Genomic DNA, 26669 nt, shown 5'->3' on the forward strand with positions numbered 1-26669 from the left:
ATATTTTCGAATTTTTCTTGTATACATTTCTATTCATAATTAAGTTCAGCAACGTATATTAGTGTTCTCTTTTATGTTATGTATGGAAGTGAATGTCTGTATTTTCGTTTCTGATATTTAGGTTCCATTTAAATAAGTTTTTTACTAGTGTTTAACCAATAGTTAAAAATATAAAAATTTATATTGATATTGAAAATAAGTATATTATAAATCGATTATTAAGAGTAATAATAGTTTTCTAAAATGTAATTGAATGGTTTATTGTTTGCAGGTTATGTTTAGTTTACATTATTTAGTATATATATTTTTAATAAATTTCTTTTTCTTTTAAGAATGGAATCTCGGACAGAGTTTAAAATAAAATCTCCGCCAACTGATGCGATCTCAGCAGTGGAATTTGGACCTAATTCAACACAATTCCTTCTTGTTTCCTCTTGGGACAGTACAGTGCGATTGTATGACATTCATGCAAATACTATGAGATTAAAATATAATCATGATTTGCCAGTTTTAGATGTTGCATTTCAGGTAATTACAAATTTATCAAATATCCTTGTGTTTTATAAATTTTTATATATTCATAAGATAAACAAGTTGGAAAGTATTATAGTAATATCTAACGATATGTTACATTTGTATATTTGAAGCAAAAAGGAGGATTGGATAAAATATAATATTTAAAATACAAAGATACACAACAAATTGAAAGTATTTATATGATAAGAAAAATGTATGCAGGAATAAAAGAAAAAAATTCTACATATTTAAATATATCATGCATTATTATATCTCACATTGAATATTTCTCAATTATTATAAAAATATTTATTTTTAAAACTAGCACAATAAAGAATGTTTCTTTAACAGGATGCTGTTCATGCTTATAGTGGTGGTTTAGGAAATACATTAAAGATGTATGATATCAATAGTAATACTGGTACTAACACTTATATTTCTATCTTTATTCATGTTTAATATAATGTAGAAAAATCATAATAAAAATTCCCTTATAGAATCAGTTATGGGAACACATGATAAACCAATTAGGAAAATTGAATATTGTGCTGCAGTAAATGCAATATTAACTGGTGGGTGGGATGCAGCAGTGAAACTTTGGGATCCCAGAACACCCACTTGTGTAGGTAGTTATTTACAACCTGATGTCGTTCTTGCCTTGTCTGTATGTGGAGATAAATTTGTAGTAGGTACAGCTAAACGCAAAGTTTGTATTTGGGATCTGAGAAATATGGCTGGTATGTTTCAAAGACGTGAAAGCAGTTTAAAGTATCAGACACGTTGCATTAAAGGTTTTCCTAATGAACAGGTAGGTTTGATATTTAAAAAAATAAATAAATTTAAAGATTGTATAAATACTGTTTTGATTTAATTTAATATTAATATTAGATTTTATATATATCTAATTCTTAATAACTTTTAGGGATATGTTCTTAGTAGCATAGAGGGCCGTGTTGCTGTTGAATACCTTGATACAACACCAGAAGCACAGAAAAAGAAATATGCTTTTAAATGTCATAGGATAAAGGAAAACAATGTGGAACACATATATCCAGTGAATGCTATTAGTTTTCATTCAACTTATAATACATTTGCAACTGGTGGTTCAGATGGTTATGTGAATATTTGGGATGGTTTTAACAAAAAACGTTTATGTCAGTTTCACAGATATAATGCTGGTGTTGCTGCACTTAGTTTTAGCCATGATGGTTCTGTACTTGCCATAGGAGTATCATATTTGAATGAAGCTGAAATTCCACCAGGTGGAAATGATGAGAGAGAAATTTATATAAGATATGTGAATGACCAAGAAACTAAACCGAAATAATATCGTGTTATTGTACAAAGTTTTTTACAGGAAAAATAGATTAAAAATTTTTTAATTATATTCTGCTTTATTAAAGCAGTAAAAACTGGGTATTAAAGCTTTTTCACAGAAATTAATAACCATTTGTAATATATATAATAACAGTGTTCTATTTTACATTTTTATATCTTAAACAATTGACTGATAATTAGAAGCAAAATCTACAAACGAGGTAATATCTGTTCAGAATTACGAGACTAGTCAAATCTTAATAAAATATTTTGTTGTAAACATTATTTTGTTTATTTAAGATAATAATAGACTTATTCAACACTATTTTACATATTAAATATTTGTAAATTTTATTGTTCATTTCATCATCTATTATATTATTCTCTTCCTTCTGATTATTGATAATTATTACTAATAGTACTAGAAGAATAGTATGCATTTTATTATTTTATTTTTAAATGATTGCATATTTAATACTTAAAATATAACTCATGTAGTTCGTTTATTAAGTGTTTGAGTAAAGCATTTTATTCAAATTATAATATATTTTAATAAAAATGAAATATTATATATTATAGTATCTGATATATCTATTACAAAAGTATTAATTAATGCATTATGTTAAACAATGTAATGAAAAATCTACTTAAAGAAAAACGTAGTTCTTAAACTGATTTTATTAAGCCATTAAGATTAAATCAAACAACAATGTTTTATAGTATACAACACTTCAAGTTAGATGTACATAGTATTAAAATAAGTTGGAGCAATATAAACATACAAAATAATTATAAATCATTTTATAAAAGAGACATGAGGTATAAATAATTCTTCTATTAATTTGCTCCTTTATAAATAATTGTGCTATTTATTAATACACATACGTATATATTGCACATTATATTTACGGAATTATTGTCAGAACTCAGTTGATGTTAATAGAATGCTGTAATACTATACAAAAATTTAGTATGTATTACTATTTAGTTAATAGAGTTATCATTCATTTACTATTACATTAACGATTGTACGTATTACACATATCTGTAGTTTAATGCGAAAAAATGTAGATGTTTATTGTATTTCTTAAAGTTATTTATATAATTGTTGAAATTGGGAAAAGATACATTTATTCCTTTTATTAAGATAAAAGAACAAACTTGTTAGGGCAATTGCATTGACGCTATTTATGTCATGCAGATATAATACTCATATTGCAAATAAACTAAATGTTAATACTTGTATAATATATGATTTCATTTTTTAGTGATTTGTGGTATATACCTATATGAGACATGCATTTTTAGTAGTTTAACAATTTTTATAACACTTCAGTTAACAATATCTACATTAACAATTTGTACTAGCATCTTCTGTTTTTTGAATATGTTCTCTGATATATTTTACAATTCTTTTACATGATCATAAATATATATGTGTACACAAGATATTTGACAGATTTCTGTACAAACTCTATTAGTACATAACTGTTATTAACAATAGAATATTATAACAAAGTTTGAGCGCAAGTCTACCACAAATTCTGTATTTCAAGGAGCTGTTTAACAGATAAAAATATATTTACTTGTTTTTCTAATTAGATGCCCTATGTTAATATATAATTAGCTACTTTTGTTGCTTTTTATGTTTTTGATGAAGTATTTTGAGAAATTATGAGTTTTCTTAATGCATCACGGATTGAATCATGTGTTGCAAAACTAATTCCTACAGCAATTGGGCCTTTCACCCAATTCATGCTTAATCCTTTATAGAAGGCCATTATACCTTCTTCTCTGAAAATGATAAAAGATCATATATAAAACATTTTTGTTTACAATGCAATCAAATTTACTTATTTATGCAACAATTTTTATTACTTTATACAGATATCAGTTTACTATATTTGTAAACTGTATATTCTATATTTTAAATAACTCGAATATCACACTTGTAATTGTAATTCTTATGAAATTATATTAGAATTCAATTTGATGTTAGTAATTTTTAGGCAAAACTAAAAATTATGTAAGAGCAACAATCTTAAACTCACTTGTAAATTTTTGTGACAGTTGAGGTAATTGTGTGATAATGCTGGCTGTTCATCGGGCCATGGATTGCTGAGGTCTGCATTCTTCTCCGTACGATGTCCAAAGGGTAGCTGCTAGTCTGAGCAACCATTCCGGCAATGGCGCCGCAAATCAGTGATGTCGAGAAGCCAGGAATAGCCACCGTGTGCACTGTTCATCGACACGTAGCCATCATCGAACATGAAGCACGTACTTGAAAAACACCGCCATCGGACTTGTCTCGACAAGCGTCGCTATTAAAGTAAGTACTGTCCCAATATCGGGAAACAGCCCCGATGTGCCCCACGGGTACCCTGCTTTACGATCATACACGAGCCACTCTCGTTCGTATAAATCACGATTTTTTTTCTGCGTGTAAGCACTGTCACGACGTAGAATAAGCCTGTAAAAGAATTGACTTACCATTTAATAAGTTCCTGAGTAGATCATAGGTGAAGAAACTGCAACCAGCATAAGGAATGACACCAAGTAACGTTGCAGTAAAGCCACGGTAATAGGCCAATATTCCTTCTTCCACGTAAATGCGTACAAAGATTTGTCGCAATGTTTTATATTCAGCCTTTTGTGTCACAGCCATTCTTGCTCTCATCAAATCCAGGGGGTAAGTTGTGCCTTGTGATGTTATACCCGCTAATGAACCAGCAAGAAAGTTTAGTCCAGGTTTTTCTCTATAAAGAACAAAAAAGTTTTTGTATATGTCATTGCAAATATATTACTAATAAAATTTAGCATAGTTGTAAAATTTGCAAAAAATTTGTAGATTAGTTTAAAAAATTAATTATACTTAAAAATATGACATTAAGCACTATGTGGTTATATTTTATTCTATACATATATTTATGTTGTTTTAATTTAGTTATAATTTTTCTAGTTTTTACCTTTCCAACCCATTTATTCCCAGAATCCTTTTCCATTGCTCATGGGCTGTGAATTGAACAGCAGAATATGGAACTATTCTAACCATAGTTGCACTATTCCCACGCCACAAACTTAATAAACCTTCTGTTTTAAGAGTATTTATTAAAAATCTGACCGCTGCTTTTGCCGAAAATGGTTGATTTGAGATTTGGAAGTTTATTTTCGTACGATCTAGAGGTGCTATTGTCGTCTTTGCTAATGCTCCTGCAATAGCACCTGATACCAAGCTTGTCCATACTCTTTGTGTATTTGATATACCATCGCTCCCAACCTTTTTTTCTTGTTTCTTCTGAAATACACAATTTAATGTTGTGTATGATATAGCTGAATATCAGATTTTCCACTGACTGAAATCAGATATGCAATGAAATGCAAATTTGTAAAATATAATTGAATTGGAATATAATTTAATATATTCATTGGATCTTAGTTGAAATTTTATATGCAATATACAACAAATTTTATATTTTATAATTTTGAACTGATTTCAATATAATAAACCAAATAAAAATTCAGATAAGTATTTTATTTTACATCTAATATAAAAATCTATGCATGTATGTATAATCTTTACATAAATACTCAACAAATTATTTTATTACTTACTGTTGTATGTACATCTTGTTTTTCCATTGAAAGGGGTGATGGACTTTGTAACACTTGCTTTGTTGAGTTTGACAAAACAGACATTTATATTCCTTCAATAACTGTTTGGCTATACTTGATAGAACAAATTTCTTAAATACATTCCCTTATAATGTGGATGATTTTACTTAAATTGCTTTATTAAGGAGTATTTCTGTAGAATCTTCTGTAAAAAGACAGAGTCTTTTATAAAAATTATATAATTGTGTACAAATATTTAAAGTAAAGAAATAAAAAATGTGACCTATGAATATATATTGAATACAAGATTTACTTTTGTTATTTTTATCAAAAGAAACTTAATTGCATTAATTAACTATTTTGATATTGTAACTATATTGTAATTATATTTTACTATTGATAATATAACACATTAAAATTAATTTTATTATCTGTAATAGTCATATAGTCATATTTTAAATACCTAAACGAAAGTTAAATGTACATCTATATGTGTACAAGAGATTGAGAATATAAATATAGATATACAATGCATGTATTGTATATTTAATATTTGTAATTCAACGTGGTTAGGTACTTTATAAGTTGATTATATTCTATTCATATATTTATCCTTTTGTTGAATGTACAAAGACTCAATAATTGAAAGCCTTGTGCTATCTTTTAAAGCTTACGTAACTGGTGTATCTACTGAAACTGTTTTTCGTAAATAAATTTATTATTTTTCAAAGTGAATAATACAAATATTTTGTTATTTTTATATAGAGGTCAATCTTTACATTCATGATATTATATGATTTATATTCATGATATTAAAAGCAATATATACAAAAAATTTAATATAAAATTTAATATAAAAAAGTTAATATTTTTTTAGTTTCAGCAATTAATATATTGTATTACATAAAATGCAATTTGATATACAAATCTTTGCAAATTAATCTTAAATATATATTTATTACTTAATCACACACAATATTTTTTAAGTTTTATCAAAATAGTAAATACAATTTATGATATTTGGAAACTACTTTATATTTTTCTGTATTGTTTAAACAAATATTTATATATAATTCAATAGAAGAGTATAATTTTTATTATCATTACAATTCTTATCTTTTTATTCATTAATTTTCATATTTGAACAATTTGTCAATTAAATATTTCATTGTAGCAAATATTTAATTATCTTGTATTACGGATTAAATTTTTTCCACTCTAATGATCGTACCTATGATTAATGATACTTATTTTACCTAACTATAATTTATTACCTATACATACATCAAATAACCAATGAACTTACGTAATGTGTATTATTACTAAATTATTAAATAAACTATTTGAATACCGTCATAGTTGATTACGAAAAGTGATTCTACTGTACAACTATTATAACGTAATATATAATATACGTGCGAAAATACGATATTGTGACTTTTAATTGCACAGATGAATTGACATGATAGGGTAAACATGTAATTAATTAAATTTATTGCATTTGTCTTTTTAAATAATTACATGCGAGTAATGGGTGAGGTAACGTGTTATTTTTAAGTTCTACATCTGTACCTTTAAACGAATTTGAATTCCTTTAAAGGCATTTCCCACTCTAATCAATATTATGTTACTTTATAAATATGCAAAGTATAAAATAAATACTATCTGACAAACTTATATGTAATAAAGTAAGAATATAAACAATAAAACTGTTATACGTTACTTTTTTCAGTTGTGTAAAAAAACAGTCGAGTGATTTGTCAAAGATTCTGTTTCTTGAAAAAATAATGAACGCGAACGGAACATTCAACATTGATTAAAGTACTTCACATTATTAAATAAATATTACAAAAGTTTGAAGTAAATACTACTCCAATGGTTTTATACGCGCAACTGATACCAAACTGTAGATACATCATAATATCGCCTTTATTAAATACATACGTACGTAATGCACACTAACATATTGTATTCACATATGCACAAGTCTTATAGAGTCCTCTGATTAAGAATGGAACAATATTTTTACGTGTGACGATGTGACCTTTCGGTATATTCGGTTCAGCTTTATAGATGGCGCTATAAAACAATGTGAATATGTATTCAGAAATTTAAATTCTTATCATTTAAAGTATTTACACACTCGAATACATATATGTATACATACATATTTTCTTGTTAGTCTTGCAGAATTATTAAGTTTATCACAAAGTATGTAAAACTAGATTTAGATAATGAAGGTTTACATGTGTATAAATTGCGACTACATTTAATATAGCTGCGTGCGTAAAAACATATGTTTATGTATGTACAATTGTCAATATTTGTCACTAATATATCAAAGTATGTTAACTATCTCATTTATATCATTATTTTTGAAAAGTTTTGTCTCGTTAAATAAATTTTAATGTCAACAATAAAAGTAATATCAAATGTTAAATTTAGATTTATATTATAAACGTAATTACATAATTTACATTGGAAAAATCATCAATTTTAAATATCTAATTGCAAAGTTTGAAGTGTCTTATACACTCTTTAGTTGAAAAGTTTAATTTGAAAGAACATTGAATATAAAGGTATAGAGAGAAAACAACGTTGCACAAGTAGAAACCTGTTATATGCATTTTCTTTATACGTACGTTAGCGACCTCTAAGCATTTTAAAGAGGTAATGTCTGCACTCTCTATTGATATCTATTTTTCGAATTTATAATAAAGTTATTAAATGTTATCAAAATGAAATAATTTATTTCTATAAAATTATCTATAATTTATATTATTTATATTATCTATATTTCTATAAAATAACAAACATAATAATGTCTACCCTAATCATTTTTTAAAAGTTTAAACATATGCATAATCAAGGAATATTACTTTTATTACGAAAACGTAATATCAGAGAAAATTAAGTTTATTATAAACATTTTTATATTAAGTTCGAAATTTAAATTTTGGACATTTACGTTAATATAATACTACGACGTGAATACTAACTTTATTTTGATTTATATACTTTAGTTCCAAATATCATCGTATTAGCGCCATGTCGTATAAAGTTTCAGCGGGAGTTTATCGGTTAGGATAAATAATTGTTTATTTGTGAATTATTTTAATATCTTGAAAAGTTTATTTGTGCAGAAAGCAATGTATTTTCTTTCAACAGGAAATCTTCCACCGTTTATTCGACACTACATGGGTATTGGTGAGTTATTTCGTTTATCTGTGCGTTTATACATTTGTTTCCCCTTGATCTTACACTATTATTATTATTACTAACGTACTAACGTCTTCCTCTTTTAAATACGCAGAATCAAATGTTATTTATATAATAAATTTTAGATAATGTTTGTATTAATATATAGCTTATTTTATTATTAATATTACAAGCAATAGATCATTTAAATATTAAAAGAAAGTAAAATATATCAAATGTATTTCTAAATTATTTGTCCTTTAATATTAAATAGATGTTACAGATTATATAAAAATATTTTACACATTATATTATGAATGTAGTGTCAGTTTCAAATGATATTACTTCTTACTGGAACTTTCGTATTATTAGTTATAAAGTAACATGTGTAAACAACAATAGTTTTTAAAAAGAAGAATATAAATAATAATTTTCTATAATAGTATGAAATGATAAAATTCTTCGTAATACAATGTGACTCTGACAATGGATTAGCTTAAAAGAATTAAATATTTCGTAAATGAATGGTTATTTCTAAAATAAGATAAGAAGGAATTATTATTTTCGATGTAATTTCCGATTTCCGGTCAATTATGTAGTCAAAGACCATTTATATGTTAGCTAGTGTCAATGATCCTGATGACCTAAGCTTTTCAAGTTTTAATAATAACTAAATTATGACGAATTAGATTAATTTTGAATTAATTACTTTTGAATTAAATTCATTGAATTAGTCAATTTTAAGTATTGAAAAATAAAGCAAGGACAAAATATAATTTTACATTGAAATAAACTGCTCCAAAATATGAAAAGGAATAATAAATTACATTAAAGACTTCAAAATATCAAGATATTTATTAAAGAAAATTTAAAAATTATTTTCAAAAAATGTGTAAAATAATTCAAAACGGAGTGAGAAGGAATTAATTTGTATACTAATGATTCAGTTTTTTGTTGTTCCGAAAATTTCGGTATTCTGTCGTATTTAAGTAAGATCAATGTTTCGCGTAGAGGAATAGGTTAGAAAATAGAGAATAGAGAAAGATAGCACGGTAGATGTTACGTCGTTGACGAGCTTCAAAGATCCGGTCTGTTATCATTGGAATTTTAAAAGGCCGCCTCCTCGTCAACTTGGATTTATTCGAATTAAAACCCTGCAGGGCCGCACGCCGTCTGTCTACCTGATAATGTTTTCTCCTTGTGGACAGGAGCGGCCACTATGTTTTTCATCCTTGCTTGGAAATCAAATTTTGAAAGAAATTCTAATACTCGAATTTCGTAAATTAATACAGAACTATTGAATTTATCATCTAACGGGGAAATTCATCACATTCTTTGTCGATAAAAATTATATTAAATGATCAGTTTAGTAACTCTCTCTCTAAATTAGTTTAAACTCTAACCTCATTCTTTTGGATACGATACACGCAACATTTGATAATTTACAATAACGTTGACAAATATCGAAATTACCTATAATTAAAAGATTTCTCAATATTATAAAGAGATACTTACAACACGATTCGAAACAAATCATCCATTGTTGTCACAATTTAACGAAGATTTAAACTCGTTAGCCTTCTGGTTTCTGAACGATGGTTAATCTCGACGATGTTTTTGTGTTTTCATTGGTACTGGTAATAAATACTCAAGAAAACGCGATTGTAAAGCGTTAGATATGTTATCAGTTAGCTGACTTGCCAGAGATAGGCATTTATAGTGTTCTGTAGTCGACTACCAACATTGAAATTGCATTATAGAAGTTGGATCAGCCATTTAAAGTCGTACAAACCCGTAGCAACCACTAACGATTGATTTCCAATGAGAACACGCGTAGAGTTAAAGGTAATGGAAACAGGCATTACACAAACGTTCGGAGCGTAGCAAGATTAGTTCCATAACTATGGAAAATTTACAGAAGTTTTATTAAGAAAAATGAAACACTGAGACGAAGAGATTTTAAGAAATATTTGTTTACCATTAATACGTCTGTAAATTTAACGTAATAGAAGTTCTACTTCTGTCTTAATATAGTAATACCCTTTATTAATTACATTTGTTTTACGTACAGCAAGATGAGTAGCGATTGAATCTAAATCTAATTTTAGCAAGTCTATCAAATTCGTGAAAAAAAAAAAAAAAGGAAACACTTTTAACTCTTGCAATTTGAATAATCACCGTTCTTATCTAATGCACTTAGCTCCAGAAAAAATTTCTCTTCAATTTCTTATATGTACTTTCCATGAACTTTTATATCAAGCTTTATATTTTTACATTACGATAATATTCTTATCTTTGCTGCAACGAAAACATCCGTGATTAACGAAACAATGATAAAAGTCTTGTAACATACCACTGATAGTTTTACAATCGCTTTTGTTTCCATCACTCCTCGCCTATACATCTTTCGTCAACGTTAAATCTTTTTTCTAACCACTTTCTTCAGATCTATAGGCTCAGTTCCATAAAATTTCGCCCCAATTCTTCGTGCTTCCTATAACTTTACGTTACTCTGTACTCTGTCCATTACGATTCTGTCTACCGCAATAAGATAATAAATACATACAATAAAAACATTTGTACTTTATGAAACAACGATAAATCTTTCCACATGACGTCATCGATAGTTTGAATATAGTTTCACAATAAATTTCTCGATATCTTCCTTGTTATATAAGAAGTGTAATAAAAGCCTAGGAAAATTTTCCACGCTTCCACATACTCGTTACATGGTTTTCTTTCTCGTATTAAATTTTTCTCTGGCCGAGTCCTCTACCACCTCATCTCACATTCATTATTTCCGTCCTAGTTCGCAGGGCAAGAACATTGGTTCGCGTTTCGAAAAATCCGATTTTTCTCGAACGATGGATTTCCCCGAATGGTCAGAGGACGTGGGGCACCTTTTCGAGCGTATCCTTACCTGGTGGTTCGGTGTCTACGCTGGACTTTGCTTTATGCGGACACTTTATGCCCCCGATTGCGAACGACACCGGAACGCTCTCAAGTCCTCGGCACCGATCGGGGATCCTTTTCCGATCGCAAAACAACGAGAGCGGTTTTAATTTAAGGTTCCGAGAAGGCCGGGAACTGCGTTTCCTTTATTGGGCTCTACGAGCTGGCGGCACGTTTTAATAATCGTGTTCTAGACGACGAGCATTCTCGTAAACCAGATCCGTTTTTATGCATGAATCTTATCGGCTCCTCGGGCCAGTTGACTCACGGTGGACTTCGTCTTCTGCACGTGGAATGTTCATCGGCTGATTGAAAATTTAAATCGAACACCGGACAGATATCGACCGTTCATCGTACGAAAATCTAAACGAATAAACGTTCCACCGTTCTTCGAGGAATCTCGGCTGTGGATGCTTCAGCGCCGGCTCTGGGGCTTTGCAAGATCGAACATGAAATTTAATTGATCATTTTTTAATGTGGGAATTTAGATAATTCAATAATCAAGCGGGAGTTTGTATCTGGCTCAGTTTTGAGGAGTTTTTTTCTTTTCTTTAAGGCAATGATATTTAGGCGAATTTTGAAAGAGATGAAATCGTTTTTAAAAATGTCTCCGATTTAATTCGCTTAATTTATTCTTATGCAGCGAATGACTCTATGAAATATATGGAGATAGATAATTATCGCGATACCACAAGTTTATAGACAGCCGAGGAGATACGTAAATAAGATTTTGGATTGCGATCCGCTTGTTACGAATGAGAACGGTTGTAACAAATTGTTCTAGTGAGTCGACGTTATTAAATTTTATTTTACGAGGATTCTCAAATAACAGACAGATACGGTACTTTTTATGACGACGGAAGAATTGATTATTTTTATCAGAAATTAAAATGTTCACTTCCAGCGAAATTGTCTAGAGGAATGACGTAAAATTCACAGATTATAATGACACATAACGTGCAACAAAACGATATTAACGCATTGCGCATATAACAGATAACTTGAGAAATAAACTACCAGTCTTCTCTTGCACAATTATTTACTCATAACATTAACGTTGCACGTTGTAGATTACAAACCTTCGTTTTTCATAATCTCATAATTTTGGGCACCAGACGACCTGTAATTAACAGTTAATTTAATTGTTTCTGTTTTCGAAAATTACAAGCTACGTCGTCGCTCTATTTGTAAAATATACAAGCTTATAAATATATAAAATTTATAAGCTACAACTTGCGATTTGTAATATTATTACGTGGTTGGTTAATTATCGTGCAACGATATTTTCCACGCGTCCTGATATTCATCTTTACGTCTATCGTATCACGGGTTTTTATCATCTATTTTTGAACATCTAGAGACACATAGATACTGAATTTCTTAACGAGTTAAAGTCTGACAATATTTACTCGAGGATTGTCCAAGATTGTCAGTGTTTGGAAACTTTGCAGTAATCGTTACGCGAGGAACGATTAAGTGATATTTCGTATTTTTGTGATACACGAGATTTACGATCGTATCATATAAAAAGATAATTATAAACTCTTCACAAGGCGATAACGATCTATTTATTCTATTAAAATAATACAAAGTTAGCTACATACGTGCAACCATCGCAAAATATGAATTCTATTCGTTTATACGGAATTCTTTCAAGATTCTATCATTTAATGAAGAATTTTTCTATCCACATATACAGGGTATATTAACAAAACTTATTAACGAGGTCAAGTAGATAAAAACATGTTCATCCAATCTTATATCCAAATTGTTTTGTGTACTTTACTTTATTATTTTCTGACAATTTATAAGTTTTTAATAACAACACCTTTCCTCAACAACGGAATTGTTAATATTATATCGAGTAAAAACGCAATTCTTTCTCGTTTTGTTTTACCTTTTTTTCGTTAAGTTTATAATAGGAGCATATTTACACCACGGTCGACGTGTATACTCGTCGTTGCTTGAGTTTACCTGCGCACCCTGTAAGGTATCTTCGAAACCAAACTCCGCAGTTAACAGGATAGCAGTAAATACACCTGTGTTTATCTGCTGCGATTCTGCGTAAGAGCGAGTCGTAAGTCGAACTTTCCCGCAAATCTTTGAACGCTTATAAGCCTTTCATTAAGCATTTTCGGACACGAGCTTCTATCAACTTTTTATTTCCCTTTACTCGGCCCCAACGATACGTAGCGTATGCTTTGTCCCAACCTCTTCGGACACCCTGTATAATACGCTTTGAGCGTTTCGTCTTTCATAAAAATTGATCGTTAAATCATTGATTTCTCGTCTGAATTCGATTTTGGCGGACGCGTTTGGTTAAAACGTACACGTGCGCTACGTAGCTCTGTTGTATATGTGTGTGGTCAGGGGTCAGAAGTCAAGACACGAAGCGAGATGGAGGTCGAAAACAATTTAATGACTGGAAATGGCAGTCTCGGGAAGATTAGCACTGCAAACGTGGATGGTGAAACGACGAGAGTAGAGACAAATACAATGCCGAGAAATATCGGCAATCGGTGCGGTCTCATTTGGTCTTTAAACGTTCCGTAAAAAGAGCTGGACACGATTTACGTTTGATTATAGCCTTGACTCGGGTCAAAAGTCGGTACGAAATGACTATCGATACGAGATGGGAGCGACCAACTCTGGAGATTATAGGTAATGACTAATAATATACTTCCAATCTACGATGGAATCGTCTGTTCTTCTTGTAAAGGGCGTTGAAACGCACGATAACGCTCCCTTCTGACCGACATATAAGATTCAACAGTTAATAATTCACGGCTGATAAGCCGTGTTCACCTGTGATTGATACTCGAGGCTGGTTTTTGCGTAATTTTATTTTTACAAGAAGTGGCCTAAAAGTTCGACGAACGATCAATTGAAATTGATTGCATTCCGTGTGTCGTAATTAAATAATTTGGTTGTATCGGTTCTGTATCACTTTGATATTATAATCACTACGTATCTATTTAGAGATTTAAAATTAGAGATCTATCTATCTAACGGTCGCATATCCATTTAGATAGTAATTTAAATCGTTAATATATTAAATAGTTAATAATTTAAATAGAAAATTCAAGTTTATCGCTAATTCTGTAGATCTTTATGTTATATATTATTTTCATATATAATTCATTTTATGAATTTTCCGTGTACATTAAAATGGAATATTTATGCGATGCAACGATCGCACACGTTTTTTTACGACTTTTTGTATCGTAACGCCAACCATGTACTGTTATACGAGTACAAACCTTTTCTCGAACCAATGGAATTCGAAAGCGGGACGAAGACTGGATATACATTTTGCTAATTCAATCGTTGCTCGTGTATTTCCATTGATATCGATGTCACGCGGTTTTGCATAAAATATCGATTTATATTCAATTCGTTACTCGCTAGTCGAACCGAGTCGATTGGGCCAAAGTAATTGATGTCTACCATTTTCATTATTTCTTTTTCATTTTCTCTGCTTGCAGCTAGTGTAAATACGTGCCTGGATATATGCGTGTCCGAAGTTTCTGTTCAACATCCTGCGTATAACTTTAACGAGAAAGACGAACATCTAAACGCGATGTCGAGTGAAAATATGATTTTACGAATTTCAATCTCTTTTTCTTTCTCTCCTTCTCGTTTGTTCATTATCATTTTGTTAGAAAAAAAAAAAAAGAAAAGGAAAACAGCGGAAGGTTATATCTTATCTTAGTTAAATCCATCTACATATTTATGCAAAGGTTTTTACACCTCACTTTGATTAAGAGTTAAACATGATATTAATCATGTTGCCTTTCGATCTTCATGTCATTTTTTTGCAACTATCTCGATACTTACGAATCAGGCTGCACGTGCCACTATCAAGACAGGTGGGAGCTGGTGTTCGGATAAATGAATTCAACCAGCAAAAGTTCATTTAATCGAGCGTTAAAACCAAAGCTTCGTACAAATGAATACTTGGACCATTGTTCGACCGGATCGACTGTATGAACTGCATGCCCCCGGATAAGTTGCGACACGCGGCCAAATGGAGTTCTCACTGTGACGAAACACCCGAAATAGAACGTCTCTTTCGTTCGTGATTAATTCGATATAAAAATGTGTCTTATCCTTTACGCGAGAACAATGCGAAACTTGGTAGGCGACTTTGACTCAGTCGCTCACTCCTACCGTCTCTGGTCGTACGGCCGATCGATTCGCATTGATCGGATTGATTCATCGTCCGGTCCGGAACGGGACAGGGACGGCGCGAAATCGTCGTTGCCGCCGTCCCCGTCCTCCTTCTTGATCCTATATTCCAAGATGGCCGCCAGTTTGTGCGCGCGAGCGAGCGGAGGCTGCGGTGCAAAAAAGGACGAGCGTAATAACGTAGTATCGTTAATGGCTGGGCAATTTCAGCGTGTACGAGTGGCCCCTCTTCCTCTCTCGTTCTTTCCTCGCCGACGCGGCGTATCGTTCTTTCCGACTCGATCTTTTTTCTTTTCGTCGTTCTTGCCGCTCTCCGAAGGCGCGGCAACCACCTCCACGCGCTCCCCTTGGCACCCCTTCTTTTGTGCCACGGCATCGTTCGCCGTGGAAGTGCACGGCGGACCGGTCGCCGAAAACTGATCCGCACCGACCGAACCGATTCCAAGCGTTTAACTGGTTAGCTGTTTTTGACGAGTATACTCGTCATGAAGAAACGGCGGTATTTTGTATTACGACGAGTATACTCGTCATGAAGAAACGGCGATATTTTGTATTACGACGAGTATGCTCGTCATGAAGACACGGCGATATTTTGTATTACGACGAGTATACTCGTCATGCGTAAAGGAGGACAAAATGAAACAGTCGTTTTGTTGAAATTTAATTCTGTTATGACAATCAGGCACACTCCGCATTCGACGAGTATACTCGTCACGAAGAAACGGAGATATTTTGTATTACGACGAGTATACTCGTCATGCGTAAAGAAGGAAAAAATAAAACAGTCGTTTCGTTGCAACTTAATTCTATGTTATGACAGCCACGCACACTCCGCGTTCGATGAGTATACTCGTTATCGCGTACTTTTCGCGACACGCTTTAGGTACACGCTTTTCGAGCAGGTCGCAACAGCCGACTGGTTAATGGCACGAGTCACCCTTTTTACCCGCAACCGTTTCGTCACCGGCCTGTCTCCTATTGCCTTTTCGTTGAGCCGCCTCTCTTTGCGCTGAACCATTGGCATCTCCTCTCTTCGATTCTCCTTACGTACTCATCGATTTTTGACAACGAGATCCGCGTATTTCGTTGGCCGCAAACGCTTGTTAGGACTCTTATACTTTTCTTGCAAGATTCTAACGAAGTCTGCTTTATTTCTACATACTTTTGTATACTTCGTTGTAAGGCTCGTGCGATTCGAACGACATAACGAGGAATTGTTACAAATTGATTGTAACATGAACGTCGAGGGAAGCATGAAATTCATGTTGCATAGTTACTTTTAAGAGTATTTGCAGAGTAAGTAAATGTGACTAGAGCTTAACTTTGAGCTTCTTTTAAAAGATTGTCTCTAAGCTTTATTTTAAAATCAGATCAATTGTTACAAAAGAGTGGGAATTACTTGCCCTTCTCGTGGAACGTTAGTTATTGTACTTAAAGATTACGCACATATCCTTAATTTCATACAATTTTATACATAACACTGATAAATACAAGTTGATCGAAATCATGTTCAGTTAGGTATTTTGTGAGGTAAAAGTTACGGACGATCGTCAGAAATTCATATTCTTTCCTGATATCGAATTATCAATTTGCTTTTTAATCACAAAAAATATTTTATCGACGATTGCTCCGACAATTAATCGTTATAATAATTATCACCAATGTCATTATTATAATTCCACGATGTATGATTCATTTGGTACGAAGGTCGTTTAAGCAATACCACCTATTCTCGTAATTGTAATAGAATTAGATTCTGGTGATTGTTTCTTCTTTTATCCTTCTCTTGGCATTGACGCTTATGCTGAGATATGCAGGACTACAATTATCAAGGAATATTTCAATTTCTCAACTATTTACCAAGAAATAATGGCGAGTACCAATACAAAAGCGTACACACATAAGCACGTTTAATGAAATTGTTGCTTGTTTTGACATTTGATAAATAACAATTTTTAAAAGACAGTGTTGCAGGTACAGTGTTATTTAAATTGCTATATTATTTCTTTAGAATTTAATTACAAAGTTAAAACCAGTATAAAAATAGAGAAATAAAATATCTCGTTTATTTCCTATTTATCTTCCATTTACATTTATTCAACATTTATTATCTCAATTCTTATTTGTTTACTAATCTCTAATCCTTATTGTTAATAGAGAAAACCGTACAAATAAATGTCTATTTAATTGAAAAGATATTTAAAATACATTTAATTGATTAAATATCGTATTAAGCTATCGACATTGATTATTCGAAATATTAGTTCAAACAGGATTTAATTTCTTATCGATTTTTCTTCTTAAAAAGGATCCGATGTTCGATGCACGAATGTTATCGGGTTTTTTTTCAAAATTTAAAACCATTGATCGTCGTTAATTACTCAGGTGATCCATTGAGTATTGGCAGACCAGTGAGTAATGGTCGAATTTTTCTCCTTGTCAGTTCGTTTGTTTCACTTGGCGACTTTCGAAAAACGAGGACTGGCATACTCGAATTGTACGAGACAGACGTATCTACGTGTTCGGCCTGAGGAATATTTTACACGCGAAAGCTTTAAATACAATTAGCGTCTCGTTTTTCAGGAGAAACGTTTCAGCTTTTTTTTTTTTTCATTTTTCCTCGCGAGCATATGTTTTCGGATTTTTGTTTCGCTCCGCTTCCGACAGCGTTATAGGTAACGCGAACTATAAACAACACGAGTAAAAGCAGTTTACGTGAAAACAACAGTGTTTTATCATTGCTTACTTTAATTCTTAAAATTTCATAATATCGCGGTGGATAAATTCCTTCAATCCTTTTCCTGTCTTGTAAATATAGATATTGAAAATAAATTGATATCAACGATAAGTATCGAAATCGAACGATACGAAAAATAAATGCACGTAAATCGCGTCTTTCTGGTTGCTTGAATAATCGTTAAAATTTCATTATCAGATCGTTCGAAAAAATATCGCATCGTTCGAATTACTTATCGTTCGCGCATTACGCCGATATCCGAAATATAGTTTTCATCATAATTACGATGTGTTCCATTTTGTTGTTTAAAAATTCTTACCTATACTTATACATGTATATATACGTATGTGTAATAATAGGTAAGAATATGGCGAAATTTGCTCGAACCTTACAATTAGTCAATATCGATTAGGCACCTAATGCCACGGGTTCTCAGGAACTTTTGAGAATTTCCATGACTAATTTGATTCCAACGCAAAGTTATTCCCTTTATTACCAGGTTATTACACAGCGAAGAAACATGAAAGTCGCCTGGAACAATAAAAAAACTTGAAAAAAAAGACCAATTTCTTTTATGCTTTACGATGGAATATTTAAGTGCGTTATTAACTACCGCTTAAACGTCGTGCAAGTTTTTTCTGCCGGAAGTCAAACGCCTCCCGAAAACTTTTATAGGGTGCTTTATCCTTGTACAAATGGGATAAGTTGCGGAAATTTCAGGAAACTTCCTTGTCGTTCGCTATCTTTCATAAGGAGGCGCAAGTTCGTATTACGTTTCATTAATTTCATGCCGTAATTCTTATTTATTTAATTCAGCCCCTTTCTAATTCTCTAACTTTCTAACAACGATGATGATGAGCGTACTTTTCGTTCGCATACTTTTCGTACCGGTGCGATTCGGTTTTTATCCTGAAAACACGCTACGAGATGATTCGAGATTATGACTTGGAGACTGCGATATCGATAGAACGATACAATAAAGCCGCAACAGGTCATTAGGTTCGATCGACGTGTAATGCGTTGTGCAGAATACGTTGCGAGAACCCTCCGAAATTGTACGGTGTTGGAGGGTCTTTGCAGGCGCGCAGGGAACTAATCGAAAACATATTTACCGATTAAGCCGCCAGTACTCGCAGCCTTTTCATGATCAGATTGAATCGTCAGAAATATACGATTATTTGGCCCGTAATGATGGCCTGCGCTTATTACGAACGACGTGGAAAACAATTCACATTTTCTATCCCTTTCGTAATTCGATCGAACGAATTTAATGAAACGCGAGAGCGAGTATCTAAATGTTACGGGGCACGAGAAACATAAATTCTCGGATCAGAAACTCGAATTACATTAGGTTCTATACTTTTGTAATCTTAAAAACCTATTACGATGGAAAAACGCTAGAGTTAAGAAATACGATTAAGGAACGTGCAGTTAATGGTAAAATTATCAACGACAGATTTAATTTAACGTTCTGTTCGTACTACGACGCAACGTCCGGAAAGTATTACCGTATTCTTTCGTCTAATTCAGTACGTGGTTGCCATGAAATAGCTATCTATTAAGTAAAACAGCATTTTTGCAATTACGCGTTCGTGAATCATGCGAACTTTTTATTCCTTATGAAAGTTGCCCTGGTTTTACGAAAGACACTTCGTCCGAAGGTTCTTCCAGTACCTTTTATTTACTACCATTTCATTGCCAACAAACGTACTTGTCGTTTCTTTTTTACTCTCATTGCGTACGCGTCTAGTCGCGATAAAACTGTCTTCTTTTTCATTATCTTATTCGTCGAATCCCCAAAACACCTTCGTAAACGATTACGCGGAACCTTAGCTTAGCCTTCACGTGGCAAACTTCCTATTCCTAAACTTCCTAAATCGAACATTTAAATTTGCAAATGACATCTCTCGCGAATAACATCGATCGTACGTCCTTGCATATCTGTCCGATTCGTAAACACCTGTCCCTAAACTGTAGTTAACACTGCAAAGTAAAGATCGGACTTTCGGTTACGCGACAGGGAGACCTCGTAAGGGTCGGCCGAACGGGACCAAAAATCGAGAGCATGAGAGCCGTGAACGACCGGGGCGATTCGAAAGGGTGTTTGTTACTCGGCTCGTTCGTAAATGAGCTTTGTGCCCTTTCGAACCTCGTACACACATACGTAGGACCAGCGAGCCGTAATAACACATGCAGCCGTTAGACCATGGCAATAGGACTACTTGGACTATACACGGGTATACTTGGACGCGATGCTGAGATTAACCGTGCAGGCGCGATTACGATACGCCAGTATCCGATTGGTCGGTGGTTCGTCGAACAGCATGGGCGGAGCAACTGTAATGAGTTTCTAGCTTAGTACTCTCCTGCTTCGTTCCTCTTGTTTCCTCTCTCTCTCTATGTCTCTCCCTATCTCTCTCTTTCTGTCTCTCTCTGTCCCTTTTGCTCTTCGCCGTCTGCCCTTTCTCTGTCTCTTTTCGTTCACCCACCGTTTGCCGCTGTGTCTCGCTCGTACTTGCAACGCGTCATCTTTATGCACGCACGAATGAATACACGCGTACACCGGCCATTTCGACACGTGAACGCACGCGATTACGCGCGTAGTGTTCCTTGGTTCGCGCCGTCTCTCCCCTTTGTCTCCGCCCTGAAGTTGTTCCGCGCCTCGTTTGTCCTGGCTGAGTTCACCGAGTCTTCTCTCTATGCATTCTTCGTCGAATAATTTTCGAATTACGGCCAGAGAGCGTTCGACGTTTCACAGGCTGGCGTTCCGATCGTGAGATCGTGAAAACGGCGTTCATTAGCGACCGGGATACTTGGCAAGATAAATTCGCTTCGTTATATAGAAGAGGCTGGCTCTCGATGATCGTCGGTCGGCATCGTGGTTGCTCTCTCTCTCTCTCTCTTTCTCTCTTGCTCTTTCTCTCTGATCGTTGTGAATTTTTTACGCCTCGGTGGAAATCCGCGTTTCGTAGAAGCGTCCCGCGGATATATTCTTGCGCGTGTTCTTTCCTTGCCAGAAGCCGTGGCTTTTTGTATTTTAATCATCGTGTTAATCAGCGGTCGTAATACGGATAATTGAAGGTAGTTAAGTATCTTCTGATATGGTTCTAACGTATTTCAGCAGAATTTAGTTATTATCAAGAACGTTTATTTGATTATATCATTAGGTTGTCTCAATAATTTCTTTCGTTTTGTAAGGAAATAACAGACGCACAACGATTTTTCTTTTGTATTATTTCGTCGAATTACGTATGATCGATTTTATAGTGACAGGGCAATCTATTCAGGCTAACCGTAATAAAATAATGTAAAATAAGGAATGTTGTGCATCTGTTATTTCCTCGTAAAACGAAGGGAACCTTTGGGACAATCTAACGTAGCGTCAAAGGAAGATTTGAATCGGCAGAGTCTCATATTATCGTGCCTTGGAATATCAACGTTGTTTTGATTTGTTAGGTGCGAATGTAAACGAACTGCGGACAAAATATTATTGCTACTTGTAATCGTCAACCGGAGTTATATCTAAATACTTTATAATAACAACTGTAGTTATAAATAGACGAACGTGTTCTCAAGGACAGTCTAATAATAGGGTAATTAGCAAGTAGAGGATCAATTGAATTGTTTCGAGCGAGCAACGATTACGACCAATGCACGCTATTTGTGTACTTGTACTGTACTTGTACTGTAATCGACCGTTACGATTGTATCACTCGTCTTTTTATTAAACAAATGGACACGTTTAATATCCATCTCACTGATATTAGGTCATCCCATAAGTTCGCGCCGACTTTTGTGTATACATTTTACGTGTCGATTTATAAACATCCGGCGATAAGGGACCAATGCGTTTGAAAAATGGGAAGAAGTCGTACAACGGGAGGGGGATTACATATTTTCACGAAATTGAAAGGTATGTAAACAATCTTAACTCATATAAACGCTCGAGAAACGGAACGAACTTATGGGATGACCTAATATATGTACGAACCTATCTAAGGTTAGATGTTCTGAATTATGATTTCGAAACGACTGAAATAGAAATTCCAATTTATTGCTTAATTAAATATTAAGGCGAAATGAAATATTATTACGCAGAGTAAAGCGTGGGAAGGTAACGTGGAAAATATCATAGTTATCCTCGTTGAGATATGTGTGTCAAGTATCTTACGGTAGCGAATTGTAAAATGTATTGGTAAAGCTGCGGTAATCTGAGAAATATTTTTATGGCATATTCAGTGCCATTGCGGCGATTACTTTCCGTAATGACGCATCATTCCACCCTCTACGTGCTCAACTCCGTAATAGACTTAGCTTGGTTGGTTATTCCTAAGGAAGAGAACAGCGATTTTTAAATATCTTAAATAGTATAAGCTATACGGTAACCATATCTTCGGTTTCTTTAAATAAGAGTATTTTAACACTAGGTTTACGGGACGCATTTCGTACTTCACTTTAGGATTTTTATCCATTTAACGAGACGAATATTTCTGCGGATACTGCGTCGATTTGACGCAATCGGAGTGTCCGTAAATCTAGCGTTAAAAAGTAACGTAAAACTCGTAAGTATGCGTGTACGTAATATCAATAAACAGGAGTATCTAGATGCTAATAAATTCTCAGGGATAAAAGAGACAAACTCGATGGCTACCGATAAGACAAATACAATTTTATAGATTAATTTTCCAAATTCAACCGATCCAATGAAATTGGAAATACCGTCGTTTGCGCAACAGAATCCTATGTCTGTACGTAAGCCGAAATTTGTCACTCGTTAAACCGCGTAATCGATAAACCACAGCGTGAGAAGACCCAGGCGTTAGCTGTTTAATCGATAAAAAAGATCTCGTCGTAGTATGAAACGCGATAACGTTTTATTTTGCCGATCGCTCGCGCCTCTGCCTCGTCCCGAATATAACATATAGGTACTATCGTTGATTTAAAATCGATGCTGAATAATGGATCGCAGGCAAAAACGAGCGAAAAGCAATCCGCCCGGGGCAATCGGTTTTTCGGTTAAATTTCATTTCGCTGGAACTTTATGTCAGCGCCGCTTATTGCAACCGTTGAATATTTAAACGTACCCTCCACCGCGATCACCGTATCTCATCGCTTTTGTACGGTTCTTCGGCCCTGGCGAATATAATTCGCCGGTAACGCGAGGTTAATTATTCCAACTTATGATCAGGCGAAATCGCTTGGTTCCGCGGCCACGCGGATTTCAGTTTCGGATTGAAAGTAGGGGGTTGCGTCCGTTCACGGGTAATTTCGTGAGTCGACGCAAACGTTTTAGATACCCGCTTCCATCCGGTATTAAAGTTGCTTGATACGTAGCCGGGCGAATAATCGGGCACAACTTTAGTCGTCCTTCGCTATTAAACCCGTCTGCGTTTCGTTGCTTTTTCATTCCGGCCTGCTATTTCACCTTCTCTCTGAGAGATAGTCGAGTCGAGGTACAAGGGAGGCGGTGCCTGCATCAAAATGGCAACAGGGAGGAAATTGAACGAAGGATGAAGGAAAGGAAGAGAAAAAGAGAAAGGCAAGGAGGAAGGAAGGAAGGAAGGAAGATAGGAAGGAAGGAAAAGAGATTCTAGAGATCGTTCTAGTCGGGATTTTCGTTGAAACGCGGATTAACATGTTCTATCCTTTGTTGATACCGTTGCACGCGCCTCTACCCGCTTCCTTCTTTCTTAATTTCCGTCCCGGCTCTTTTACACGCGTTCTCGCGTTTCATGCTCGTTGCTCTCTTTTACGACTTCTGAAAATCGATGTCGACACGAGGAATTTGTGAATTATTTAAGAGTGCTCGTTGCCGCGCGGCCCCGTTGTTGGCCTAATACGAATGAGTCGCTATCCTTGTCGACTCTGCATTCTTCATGAGAATCGCATTGCGCGCTCCGCCTAAAACGGACGTGAGAAACGCTCGACGTTTCCCCTTTCTTCTTCTTCTTCTTCTCGGTCTTCTTCTCCTTTCTACTTCGGTGTTTCTTTAACTTCTTCTTTCTCTTCTTCTTCTTCCTCCTCTTCATCCCTCACCGACCTCTTGCGATAGTCATGGCGTGGCTTTTGCAGTCGAGTAAACGAGACGAACGTTTGTCGTTCTTCCTTGCGGCTAGACTTCACGCTAATGGAAAAATGATATCGTTGTTTGCCTGGAAATCGCTTAAGACGTGGCTAGGTTTTTCACAAAAGAATTTATCTTTATGATAGGAATGATTTCAGACGACCAAATAGAACTTACGTACGTTTCTTTCGATGGACATTCGATGTATCGCGAACCGACGATGTTTAATCCGAGCTTCCCATCCGTTTGCTTCTCTTATTCTTACGAAGCAGCAACAAGGTTTTATGATACGAGATATTCGTTAAATCGGTAGCCACGGGGATATCCTTTCATCGATGAAAAATTACTTTTCGAGAATTTATCACGTTCGTATATTTTACTTACTAATTCTTCAAAGCCTTTCTATCTGCTATATTAGATTTACATTCAGCCACGTAATGCATTTTACAAAGATAATCTACGAGAAAACGTTCGTATACTTTTTCCAAAGCCTACAAATTACGAACAGCTACCTACGTATTGTTAATACGTAAACTCCAATTTTGACTCGATCGTCGTTAACGCTGATCTTACCAGACTCGGTCTCTTGTTATTTCTTCTTATTTCTTTCGTTCGTCCAACTTTATATAAATTCTTATATTATCCGATTGATCAATTTCTCAATTTTTTGTTAATATAAGAATTTACATAAAGTTGGACGAACGAACGAAATAAAAACGAACGTAGAATTTTAAGTTAAATTTTGGAATCGGGTCTGCTAAGATTAACGTTAAGTCTCACTTTATTCGATGAAATCACGAGGAAACGCGTGTCTCGACAGTGATTTCCTCGGTCGCGGAACCTTCCGCAAACTCCTTCATCCCCGATGGTATCGTATCCAAGGTTGGAAGAGCCTAACCATCGTAAGTTCGGTGCGCTGTAGAAAAAGAAAGGCCACGGGCCTAATCGCGTTAGATGCTCGGTTTCGCCATCTTGCTTTCTGGTCACGTATCACCGTAAAACAAAGGAACATTGAGCGTGCGCGCGGCCAGAATACGCGCCTTAATATTTAATCCCTCATTATCGGGACTGGGTCCGAGCTTTTGAGACAATTGGCAGTTTTACTGTCCAATAAGAATCCTCGGACGTATATTGGTCGAGGTGTTACGATCATGCGTGTCGATGTTTCATTGCACCGTCAGAGAAGATTCATGGCGGCTGTTTTAGAACCGGCGAACACGATGCCGTACTTCGATTAGACGACGGCGAATGTCGCTGGAATTAGCGGCCGTTAGTTACGAAATTGTTATTTAATCGCCGGAGGAAGGAAATCCATCGAAATCTTTCTACTCTAGAGCAATGATTCTTTTTCTTTTTATTATTATTAAACGAAGGAAACAGATAACAGGGTAAAACGACGACGAAAAGAGTGTTTGATCGAGCGGAGAAATATCTGGCGGATTGGAGTTTGTAAAACAGAGTGAAGAAGAGAGACGACATGGAAATCGAGTAAGAAATTCCAATATCTCTGGAAGCAATTGACAGTTACAGTGTTCGATAAAGTTGCCTGATGGCGATGGTGGAACTGGTACGAACACGCGCGTTAGTCACACGGATATAACAGATCAACTGTAGCGAAGATCGATCCACGTATTTCAATATCATTGCCAGTTTCTTCCTCTCCGTTTTCTTCTTATACTGATATTTAAATCCAAATTTCCAGCCTTTCTTCTTTCGTTTTAAAGCAATCGATTACTATCGTATTATCTAAAAAAATTCCCCTACAACATGATTTCTTATAACGCGAATTCATATTGTACAGCGCGTAACGTATCAACCGCGTTAAACGGCAGTCTGATACTGTACGTTATCTAATAGCTTGTTCCTTAACGAGCTAATAATAGAAATTAACGATAATATTCTGTCCTCGCGATATAACGCTGATATTCCACCGTTGCTAAGGTTCGTTCAAACGTAAGATCTTGCGAGTACTTTAAACGTCATGACGATTAGACGGATGAAAAGTCATGATGCAGGATGACGGAAAGCGAGCGTTGTCGTTGTTATTGCGTTTGTAGACCCATAATGCTTACGGTACTGTCCCTG

General features: G+C 34.2%; 2 protein-coding genes across 6 annotated transcripts; one reads left to right on the forward strand and one right to left on the reverse strand.

Moving 5' to 3' along the window:
• The first annotated feature begins 75 nt into the window (after positions 1-75).
• LOC126919647 (mitotic checkpoint protein BUB3) lies at positions 76-3083 on the forward strand. Its single transcript, XM_050729128.1, has 5 exons — positions 76-245; positions 333-528; positions 868-937; positions 1014-1324; positions 1439-3083. The coding sequence occupies exons 2-5, from the start codon at positions 334-336 to the stop codon at positions 1841-1843; spliced, it is 981 nt and encodes a 326-aa protein (XP_050585085.1). The 5' UTR covers positions 76-245; position 333; the 3' UTR covers positions 1844-3083.
• Positions 2494-10431, reverse strand: LOC126919646 (mitochondrial coenzyme A transporter SLC25A42). Of its 5 annotated transcripts, none has more exons than XM_050729127.1 (6): positions 10159-10431; positions 5446-5647; positions 4800-5128; positions 4324-4589; positions 3885-4071; positions 2494-3627 (listed from the first exon to the last, which is right to left on the reverse strand). In XM_050729127.1, the coding sequence occupies exons 2-6, from the start codon at positions 5527-5529 to the stop codon at positions 3477-3479; spliced, it is 1017 nt and encodes a 338-aa protein (XP_050585084.1). In that variant the 5' UTR covers positions 5530-5647; positions 10159-10431; the 3' UTR covers positions 2494-3476. The 5 variants fall into 5 exon arrangements, with proteins under 5 accessions (XP_050585084.1, XP_050585081.1, XP_050585082.1 ...); XM_050729124.1 differs by having other exon boundaries at positions 5446-5650; XM_050729125.1 differs by lacking the exon at positions 10159-10431 and adding an exon at positions 7394-7524 and having other exon boundaries at positions 5446-5650.
• Between the last annotated feature and the right edge of the window lie 16238 nt (positions 10432-26669).

The sequence above is a fragment of the Bombus affinis genome, chromosome 8 (genome assembly GCF_024516045.1).
Source record: "Bombus affinis isolate iyBomAffi1 chromosome 8, iyBomAffi1.2, whole genome shotgun sequence".
In the NCBI taxonomy this organism is placed as follows: domain Eukaryota; kingdom Metazoa; phylum Arthropoda; class Insecta; order Hymenoptera; family Apidae; genus Bombus; species Bombus affinis.

Bases quoted from the DNA above. Each gene is read 5' to 3' on its own strand.
- LOC126919646 (XM_050729127.1), bottom strand. From the start codon at position 5,529: ATGTCTGTTTTGTCAAACTCAACAAAGCAAGTGTTACAAAGTCCATCA. The intron at 5,129-5,445 runs GTAAGTAATAAA...TGTGTATTTCAG, and splicing joins AACAAGATGTACATACAACA to AAGAAACAAGAAAAAAAGGT. The intron at 4,590-4,799 runs GTAAAAACTAGA...TGTTCTTTATAG, and splicing joins GGAATAAATGGGTTGGAAAG to AGAAAAACCTGGACTAAACT.
- LOC126919647 (XM_050729128.1), top strand. From the start codon at position 334: ATGGAATCTCGGACAGAGTTTAAAATAAAATCTCCGCCAACTGATGCG. The intron at 529-867 runs GTAATTACAAAT...TTTCTTTAACAG, and splicing joins TTTTAGATGTTGCATTTCAG to GATGCTGTTCATGCTTATAG. The intron at 1,325-1,438 runs GTAGGTTTGATA...AATAACTTTTAG, and splicing joins AAGGTTTTCCTAATGAACAG to GGATATGTTCTTAGTAGCAT.